Here is a 10,053-nt window from a genome sequence, read left to right on the forward strand (position 1 = left end):
TATATACTGTTGAGCTCATCCTTTCATATCACTACTATTTCTCTTTGTTGTGCTTCCCGCAGGAAGAAATAGTGCGTTTGCTTGAACGATATGGACTGGATGTTGACATGGTTGACTTTGCGACCATCAGTAGCTATGAACAAGTATATGTGTGCATTCTATAGGGGAAGCTGTATGTTTGTCCTTTTATTTATGTACAATACAGTGTATGTTTAATATATAAGAATCATTTGTGTCCTGTTATATGTATTGTATGTTTTTGTTAATGTATTACATGGTTCATATACTCCTTATATATATATATATTATTTTTATTACATGTTTTACATGGTTCATATACAGTGTGTCCTGTTGTATATTTGTATGATATGGCTTTTACCAGCAGTGCCCTCAATTGTAGAGGTCGTCATGCACTACGTTCAAGCGCAGATCCCTAACTGCACCGAGACTAACAATGATTCGATATATTCTCTGCAACTATTATTAGTACTAACGGATTTGAATTTCTTCATCCATGATATTGAGCTATACAACAGTAGCAATCGACTTTTAGGAATAAAATAGTAATTACCTATGATATTTTGGAATTGTATTCAAGGATAAAATAGCATCCGTGATATTCAGTTCATAACTGTAACTACCGATACTAATCATGGAGTAATAAGTAACTATCCTAGGTATTAGAGAACACAAACGTATCTACGGTATGTAGGAATGGCATGGTTTACTAGTGGCGTCATCTCTCTACAGAACATACTGGCTAAGCACAAGACAATACCCCACCACAACATTTACTGAACAATCAATGCGCTTGTACCAGCCACTGCATTTCTATGGTTCATGTATGCGTACGTTGTGTTGGATGCTGTTTGTGTACGCCAATACATACACTGAATACATCAGCCCAGTGTGGCGTATACATCATGCCGGTCCCGTGAAGGTATGGCTATTGATAGAAAGCACTTGTACACACGCACGTACATAAATACATTGATATATATATATGCGTGTTTGTGTTAAGATATCTGCCTAATACTTTCTCACCCCTTCGCACCCCATTAAACTCTTCCGGCGCAGATCATCCGTACCAGGCAGGCGTCTGTTTTCATTGGCATGCATGGCGCTGGAATGGCCAACACACTATGGCTACACAGAGACGCAAAGGTTATTGAGCTGCAAACATACGGCTTCCACAAGTGGTGTGTGCTTTAGACGCGGGTGTGTGGTTCTTCATCACAGTTTGTGTGACATACTCTGTTGTTGTAACATAAACCTGAGTAGTTGTAGACCGATTATATGACGGTAGGGCAGGGTGCATGACTGCCCTGTCCTGATTGCTGTTTGCGGTACCGGTATTTCCGGACCGTCCAGGGCAGGGCAGAACCCAAATTCCAAAGCCCTAGGCTCAGGTCTCTACAGTCGATACCAGTGTCAACCGAGCTATTGAGCAGTGCGAATGGTCTGCTGATGGTTAGTAATCGCTGCTTTGATTCTGGGTGAATGCAGTATTCGTTGGTTTATTTGTGTTTTGATGACTATTAGAATACAAGTTAGCTGTAATATGGGACATGAGGACAAGATAATAGCAATCGCAGTTCGGGACTTCCGACCGGCTATGGTACTTCTATGTATATATGCTGGGTAATAGATATATGTATTTAGGTGTATCTACTAGATAGTGTACAAACCTGCACATGCCTTGTACCAGAGAGAATCGCCATCAAAGCAACGGGTATCTTATGAGGAAACCGTAGCTAAATAACAAACAGTTGTAGTCCTTTCTCTCTCCAGAACTACTGCAAGATCGACATATCGCCATACACTCACTCAGGAGGTATAGCAACCTCATGTATGAGTCATCATTGCCATACTAACTTACAGATTGCATATCTCTATATACCTACGCAGGGGGTATCGTAACTTAATGTATGCGCTTGGCATTGCCTATCACCACTGGATCAACACCCATCCGCAGAGTGCACTGCACACCTATCGCTCTCAGCACAGCGAAGGAAAGTTCGACTTCTACAGGTGAGTGGTACCTGTGAGCCTTAACGCAAATATGCTGTGTGTGCGGGTGAGTGAGTGGTTTCCGTGAGCCTTAACGTTAAAGTGCTGTGTGTGGGTGGGTGAATGGTACCTGTGAGCCTTAACGTTAGAGTTCTGAGTGTGTGGAAAAGGGACTGGTACCTGTGTGCCATAACCTTGAAGTGCTCTGTGTGTGTATGTGCGGGCGAGTGGTCTCTGTGTTTTTGAACGCAAAGGTGTTTGTGTGTGGGTGGGTGGGTGGGTGAGTGGTCCCTGTGTGCCTTACGCTAAAGTGCTGTGTGTGTGTGGGTGAGTGAGTGGTACCTATGAGCCTTAACATCAAAGTGTTGTGTTCTCCTCTTTTGGTGCCTATAATCCAACACATCCATCCCAACGGATACAACAGGTCGCGCAATCAGATCGTGGACATTGACGAAATAGAGCAGGTGATTCGCACAGCCCTGTTACCTGCGGACGTTATAGCACTCGAGCACGTGCTATTATGTGTGAAATGGACTGCGGTGTTGCTGACGGTGTACACTGTTGTCTCAGTAGTTGTGACAAGGAGATACGGCTGTAGAGCCCTGGGAAAGTCCTGAGTGGCACAGTAAGGGGTTTATTGACTTACCCTCGAGTGTCGCTGCACGTCCAGGCATAGCTTTCGCTCAAGGAAGGCAGTATATGCATAGGTAGATCCGGTTCAGACTTACCTTTTACCTTTATAAGACTTACCTACTCTATGGTTCATACTTCACTCCTACTTTTATAAGACTTATTTACTCAACTAATGTACAGTATAGAACGACCGAAGTACAGTACATCCCCGATTATAGGCGTTAGGGTATGGGATTTAGGGATTTAGTAGTTCGGCAGTTGGCGCGCTTGCAATCTTCCAATTTCTTCGGCCGTTTAAAATATCAGTCAGTTGCGGTGACCAGGTGAGAACATTCCTACATACAGAGCCTCACGATCTTGACAGTACACGCTACACGGCTTGGATAAACTGGTACAGTACCATCTTAAAAACGCAAGCATAGCGAGGGGGTATGCTGGCCGTTGTATTCTGAGTTTATGGGGCGGTTTAGAATAATAGTTAGTTGCGGTGACCAGGAGAGAACATACATACACACAGAGCTTCACGATGGTCTTGACTGTACACGCTATACGGCTTGGATAAAATGGTACAATACCATCTTAAACGCAAGCATAGCGAGAGTGTACCGAGACTGTCATATGCTGAGTAGATAAGGTAGTTTTTAAAATGGCATCAGTTGCGGTAAAATACCATTTGAAACAAAAGCATAGCGGCGGGATATGCTGATGCTGATGCTGCCGTTGTATGCTATGTCGACAGTTGCCTTCATGTGTTCCATCACTTGTCCCCGATGAGCTCATTTAGATGTGTGTCAGCGGAGGTGACTGGCAGCTATTACTCAATATGGACGAGTACGAGCTTTTCAGGTTTTCTAAGCTTTTTAAACTTCCTGAAATTCATGGGTTTTATAGCCATAGCCTTCTAAATACAGTTTTAGTCATATTTAAATAGCTGTTCTTTTGTTTTGATATTTTTAAAAACAAAAAGAGAGCTATTTTTATGGATTTAAAAAAAATGTTCTGTTTAAAAAAACAATCAAATACATACTTTTAAATATGTTATTTATTTGTTTTGAAAAAACAAGCAAATATGCTATAGCGAAGCTAAACTGCTCAAGAAATCACGAGTCAAGACCCTGTGGCGCCGGCGGCACAAAAATAATTAAAAATAAGAAATCTCAAATCCCCGTGTCGGGCCCCTGGGGAGGGAATAAACTATAAAGGGATCCCGTGTCCGTGTCTGCAGAGGGTCTGGTAATCTTGAGCTGTTTCTCTGGGTACGAGACTACGATCACCCGATGCCTCAAAATCAAATAAAGCTTGGAGGGATCTCTTAGGTTTCGCTTGTAGTGATGAAAAGTCACAAGTTCTCAACGGTGAACATAACCTTTCTGTAACCCGTATAAACTTCCGAAGTAAGAAAACAATACGCAGTAGTTGTGACTTGTCGTAATAACGTGCAGTAGTAGTTGTGACTTGTCGTACTAACGTGCAGTGGTAGTTGTGTCAACCTGTCGTACTATTAGTGTGCAGTACATAGTATTTTTGACTCATCGTACTAACGTGCAGTAGTAATTGTGACCTGTCGTACTAATGTACAGTGGTACTTGTGACTCGTCCTACTAGCGTGCAGTATTGGCTGTGACTTGTCACGCTAACGTGCAGTACTAGTTGTGACTTATTGTACTAACGTGCAGTACTAGTTGTGACTTGTCGTACTAACGTGCAGTAGTTGTAGTAGTGACTTGTTGTAAGTAGTTGTAGTTATGACTTGCCCTATGCATTTGCAGTTGGCACCTGAAGTTGCCAGTGCGGAAAAGTGTGACAAGTGTCTCGTTGCATAGCCCAACAATTCGGCGCACAGCAATTGGCAAATAAAAATTTGAATATTGCTTTTAGAAGAAAAAAAATGATTAGAAGTATTATAGAACATATGAAGGGTAAAAAAATAGATACGGAAGTATTATTTTTAAAACTCCTATACATCAGGTGCCAGTGTTATAGTGGTGTCCTGTGCATGTGCTAATATTTATGTAACTGAGACCTCTCTTTCTTCCTCTCTCTCTAGATACTATTAGTACACTACTAGTAGTAACCGCTCACTGCTGACGCACTGTGCACACTGACGCCGATGGCTGGAAACTGCAGCCACCGAACACTTCAGAAGGCAAGACCTCACTTTGAGTCCTGTTTCGTTCAATAAAAACCTTTGCCCGCAAAGCACACCCCGAGCGCCCGAGCGCCCCAAGCCAATAAAGCCCCAAGCCCTCAAAGCAAGCGCTGTCACTGGCTCACTGAGTTACTGACACTATTTAAAAAAATTTAAATACCGCTTGGCGCCTGCCAGGCTGCCACTCACTAATATTATTATTTTAAAGAGTATTTACAGGTTTGTTCTTTTCTTCTTTGGTTTTATAATTTTTTTATATTCACCAACCTTCAGTTTGAAAAATGAAATAGGCGGCTATTTTGTTTAGAAACAAAAAAAAAATAGACATCTGCAACCACAGTGCACAACAAGAGGCTAGAACTGTAGCCGGGGTTCAATTTTAGAAGGCTAAATATGTATGTGCCAGAACCCAGAAGTAAACCTCCTCGTCACGTATATATAGGTTGACTTTTAACGTTTATTGATTTTTTTTAGCGTTGTAACGTATTTTGGTATACTTTGACCTGTATATTGTGACCTGTATATTGTGACCTGAATAGTGCACCTATTCTTCAAAATTTGGTCTCGATGATTAATATCAGAATATGTCGTTAGGACAAAATCTTGGTCTGACCAGGAATTTGGCCATGCTGTACTAATATATAAACGGGACACTGAAATGGAAATATACGTTTAATTTTAAACGTTTAACGGATCATTTATTTGTGTTGCAGAACTTCAGAAGTCATATAATAGGCAACCTACTTTTTTGAGGCTCATCACTCATCAGCACACAAGTCATATGTAGTATTTTTAAAGAGTAACAGGAGTCGCCACATAGAAAAATCGATGTATTTTGACCGGTAGAAGCCTAGACAATCTATAGAATTTCGGCAGAATTTTCTTCGTACGTTGAAGTCTGAAGTGAAGTCTGAAGTTCTGAACTCTCTGATACTATTTCTCTTATCTATTTTTTAAAAAAAGGAAAAAGGGAAAGGATACAAAAGAATGATCTACGTGAATGAGTGATGAGTGTGGATTGTGGAAGATAAAAGCTATGATAAAATCCAGTTTTATCAGAGTTTTTTTTATCTTCTAAAGTTCACGCGTTCGGCGTTCCGCAGTCCGCAGTCCGCAGCGCGCGGTTTCTGTGAACACTCAGATTCTCAGAACAGTGAACAACTACATGTAAATTGGTAAAAACTAAAATTGAAAGTTTGAAACAATCAACAACATTGCTAAAAACAATTTCTAAGGAGGATTTACAATTGACAATTCCTGAATTCCACATTCTCTCCCCCTGAAATACTGATAGGCGAATCAGTCGCTTCAATCGTGAGAGCTTGCTCTTATTATAAAAAATCCTTCTCCATGAGTCCGTAGTCCATAAAGAGGGTACAGCGGCAGCCATTGGCCAGACATTCGCTATCAGGACATAGGGCTAGTAGTATATTATTAGAGCCCCCCAATTGTTTTTTGAATCACATGCATTGACAAATATTTAGATTTTTTATATTAAAAATTGTACATGTATAAATTCATAAACAAAAAAAAATAGACCCTAAAACCCTAAAACCCTAAACAAAATAAATAACCGGAATGTTTTCTCTCTGCTGGGGAAAAAAAAGGAAACCGGAAAATTCACGAACTATTTTTTTTAAAAGCCAATGCTGACTTATAACCGCCGGGATCTATTTTTTAAACAAATAGCCCAATTGCAAAAAAAAGTATCAAAAATACAACTGATACAGAGCAGAAAACATCAAAACGAACATTCCAAATATTCTACCGCGCAAGCCGCTGATTAAAAAAAGTTAAAAAAAACTAAACGTAAACCTGATTATTCATTTGAATTTTTAATTTATTTAATTTATATAACGTTATAAGTTATAACGGATCCAACCGCCAACGTATAAAAAATTATCGACATATACAAATATATCCGATATGTGTGAACGAACATTCTACGAAACCAGTGGAAATGGTGAACCCTAAGGGCCAGTAAGGACACTGAATATGCACCCATATTGGCATTCTAAGAGTATCATCTCGATATGGGTATTGAACATAAACGTATATATTTTTATATATACGTTCTGACGCAGAACGTATTGAGATTTACTGATTAGCCTCGAGCCCGCGAGGTGAATTATGAATACGTACACAAAAGTTGAGCAGAGAGCTTGATAGCCTAGTAGAGAGAGAGAGAGAGGCTGGCTGCTATCTACGTTAGGGGTTTTTTAAACCGGCTATTGACAACTGTTTATGTTGGTTCTGCTCTACATCAAAGTGTCAGCCTGTCAGGTGTTTACAGTACGTAGTAGTCCGAAATATAGTGTATAAAAACAGGTCAAGCCTGCACAGGGCACACCATACACGTAGCATTGAGTAGTCGCAAGCAGTGTTCTTGTTCATTACTCAATTACTCGTACTAAAAAACCTGACTAACATTTTACATCAGATATCCCTGTAACATAATTAACTCGCCATGTTGATCGTTTTCGGATCTCAGACCGGTAAGTATGTCGTGATTCAAGAACATCAGCGCTTGCAATCATAGACATGGTGATATTGAATACCGAAGGAGACAGCCCCGCATTTCCCTAATATCAATCGAATATCTGTATTCCATTTTACCAGGTACGACCGAGTCCTTTGCACAGATCGTGCTGTCGTTTGCCAAGATGCGTGGAATCGACAACGTGCGCCTGGTCTCAGGAGATGCCATCGAGCCATCTAAACTTAAGGATGAGAAGCTTATCGTCTTTCTCACGTCCACATTTTGTATGTACATCACATACTTAAAATCGGTTTTCTTGTATTTTTATAGCTTTTTATTGGCAATGATATTTATGATGCAACTTGATGTGCAGGCATGTATCCCAGCAGTAGGGAAAGCGCGACACAAATATTCATATGTTTTAGGGCTCTAAGTTCTGAAAGTCACATGTCTATAGAGCAGCGTCTAGGGAACGAAACAAACGAACAACAGCGCTTACTAACTCTACATCTTAGCTCAACGAGCTCCAAATATTACACTTCGCTTTGAATTATCCGATACCTGCTAACAACCTTAAAACAATGCGCACTTTCTAGACAACGGAGAGTTCCCCGACAACATGCGCACCCTCTGGAAGTATCTGCAGTCTACCTCGGACTCATTCAAGGACACCCAGTTCTGCGTTTTTGGACTGGGCAATTCCACCACCAAGAACAACTTCTGTGTAGCCGCTAAGGAGCTTTCAGCGCAGATGACTAAGTTAGGTGGGGAAGAGATAGTGCCCCCCGTGTACAGTGACGAGTATGCGGAGGCGGGTCACGAGACGGCCTTCCGACCTTGGATGAAGAGCGTGTGGTATGTTGAAGCAAAATTTGTGCTGTGTGTGTCGTGTATGTTGTGTGTGGTATGTGAGAGCGTGTCGTGTGTGGGCAATGCGCGTATGTGTTAGTTATTTTGAAGTGAAGGCGTGTGTATACAGCTTGAGTGCCTGTTGATTGCTGCTTTAAATTGTGTGTGGTATGTGTACTGGGGTGGGTGGGTGTAATCGGCCTAAACTAAGTTTAATTGAGTGTTGTTGCATTTTAAGATTCATACACAAAAAACAGCAGAACATTTTAGAATATCACGCTTGTTCATACAGAGCTGCATCTGATATTTAGCCTTAGAACACACCCAAACTCACCGGCGCACATAGGCATATCAACTGGTACTCAACTGTACCGAAAAGCATATAGTGCTCGCAATGGCCTTCTTCCAGTACCACTATCTACCTCCCGGACACCTATTCTGCATAATATATCCTGTACTAATTTTGAGTCAACATTATGTCTTTCTAGGGTTAAGCTCACCGGATCCAACATGAAGATGTCGTTACCCAAGCACTACAAAGTGGAAGCAGCCAGCAGTGCCTCTGCAACGGAGATCCCTACGACGTTTGATACTATGAAGGTATATATGCAATGATTATATATATGGGTGCCACACAACATGTGCAGGATTGTGTAGCTAAGGTGCGAACCAAAGCCTTCCTGGGCTTACTTTCATCCAGACACGGTTCAATTTGTAGTTATCAACATAAACACTTTTGACATGATGTGAAGCAACTTGATGTTGTGACTTACCTTTCCTCATCTGCTATTTATAGTTGTGCTTTCGAACCTGTTCTTGTCAATTATCATGTTACATCTTTTTGTCATTCTACCCCCCCCCCCGTTCCTGTACAGCTATTTACAGAACATTCTAATCATTCACTCTATTAAACATTTTGTATAAGTCCGCATTCTAACATACACACACTCGTTTTGTCCCACTTAGGTCGTGGAGAACATCACTCTGACACCTGCAGGACACGAACGTCCCGTGCACCATATCACACTCTCTCTGCCAGCCGGCAAGACTTACAAGCTCACTGACCACGTGTCCATTGCACCCTTTAACCAGACTGCACTAGTCGAGCGAATGGCAAAGGTAGGAGATGGTGATTAGCTGTACTACTGGCATTCGCAAACACACACACACATATATATATAGACATAACAGATGGTGTAGTCAAATGTACGTGACATGATTGACAATGATACTTCATGTGGTATAAGTTTGTCGTGCTGAAGTCGAGATTAGATATTGGTCATTTGTATTTGTATTCCGTGATTTCGTGCTGTGTGGTTGTGGATCTTGGACCTGGTATATATATATATATGTATATATATTCTCACAACTCATACATCACGCACACTACAGCGCTTGGGCGTGGCTCTGGATGACCTTGTGAGTATCACCAGTCTCGAAGAGACAGCTGCTGCAAAGGGATTGCCCACTGGCAAAGGGATCAGTGTACGGGACGTGCTGGCTAAGCACCTCGACATAGCCGCACCCCCCACACGCTCGTTCTTGGAAGGTATGTGCGGAAGGATGTGCGATGGGTCTGTACTTATGTGCAAACTCGAACACGGAGTGATGGTGTGGGCTTTGGATGCACACACGTACGTATACATGTATATAAAGTGAACTTAGACAAGGCGATCATGGCGCACATACACATATGTATTTGTCGTATCCGCATGTAGATGCACCAGACATAGTACACTCAGCTTTACACATTAACACACACACACATTTAGGTCTCAGCACTCTGGCCACCAATGAAGAGGAATCTAAAGCGTTGGAGAAGCTTGCAGAAGATATGTCTGCGGGCAATCTCTACTCGGCAATGACTGGCGGAGGCGCTGGACGTCGCCCATACTCACTAGCCGATTGTCTAGAAGAGTACACCAGGTATATA

At 41.6% G+C, this 10,053-nt stretch overlaps 2 protein-coding genes across 2 annotated transcripts in view; both read left to right on the top strand.

Annotated features, from left to right (window-relative positions):
• The first annotated feature begins 1,907 nt into the window (after window positions 1–1,907).
• On the top strand, window positions 1,908–2,943 carry SARC_07728 (hypothetical protein). The gene is made up of 2 exons (XM_014298316.1): window positions 1,908–2,031; window positions 2,435–2,943. The coding sequence occupies exons 1-2, from the start codon at window positions 1,925–1,927 to the stop codon at window positions 2,625–2,627; spliced, it is 300 nt and encodes a 99-aa protein (XP_014153791.1). The 5' UTR covers window positions 1,908–1,924; the 3' UTR covers window positions 2,628–2,943.
• Window positions 2,944–7,094: 4,151 nt separating this feature from the next.
• SARC_07729 (hypothetical protein) overlaps window positions 7,095–10,053 on the top strand; it is a 10,456-nt gene continuing 7,497 nt past the window's right edge. The window contains exons 1-7 of the mRNA XM_014298317.1: window positions 7,095–7,287; window positions 7,412–7,555; window positions 7,868–8,126; window positions 8,609–8,720; window positions 9,087–9,239; window positions 9,513–9,669; window positions 9,893–10,046. Coding sequence (XP_014153792.1) covers window positions 7,260–7,287; window positions 7,412–7,555; window positions 7,868–8,126; window positions 8,609–8,720; window positions 9,087–9,239; window positions 9,513–9,669; window positions 9,893–10,046 — 1,007 coding nt within the window. The 5' untranslated portion in view covers window positions 7,095–7,259. The remainder of the gene's footprint in view (window positions 7,288–7,411; window positions 7,556–7,867; window positions 8,127–8,608; window positions 8,721–9,086; window positions 9,240–9,512; window positions 9,670–9,892; window positions 10,047–10,053) is intronic.

The sequence above is a fragment of the Sphaeroforma arctica genome (genome assembly GCF_001186125.1).
Source record: "Sphaeroforma arctica JP610 unplaced genomic scaffold supercont1.632, whole genome shotgun sequence".
Lineage (NCBI taxonomy): Eukaryota > Ichthyosporea > Ichthyophonida > Sphaeroforma > Sphaeroforma arctica.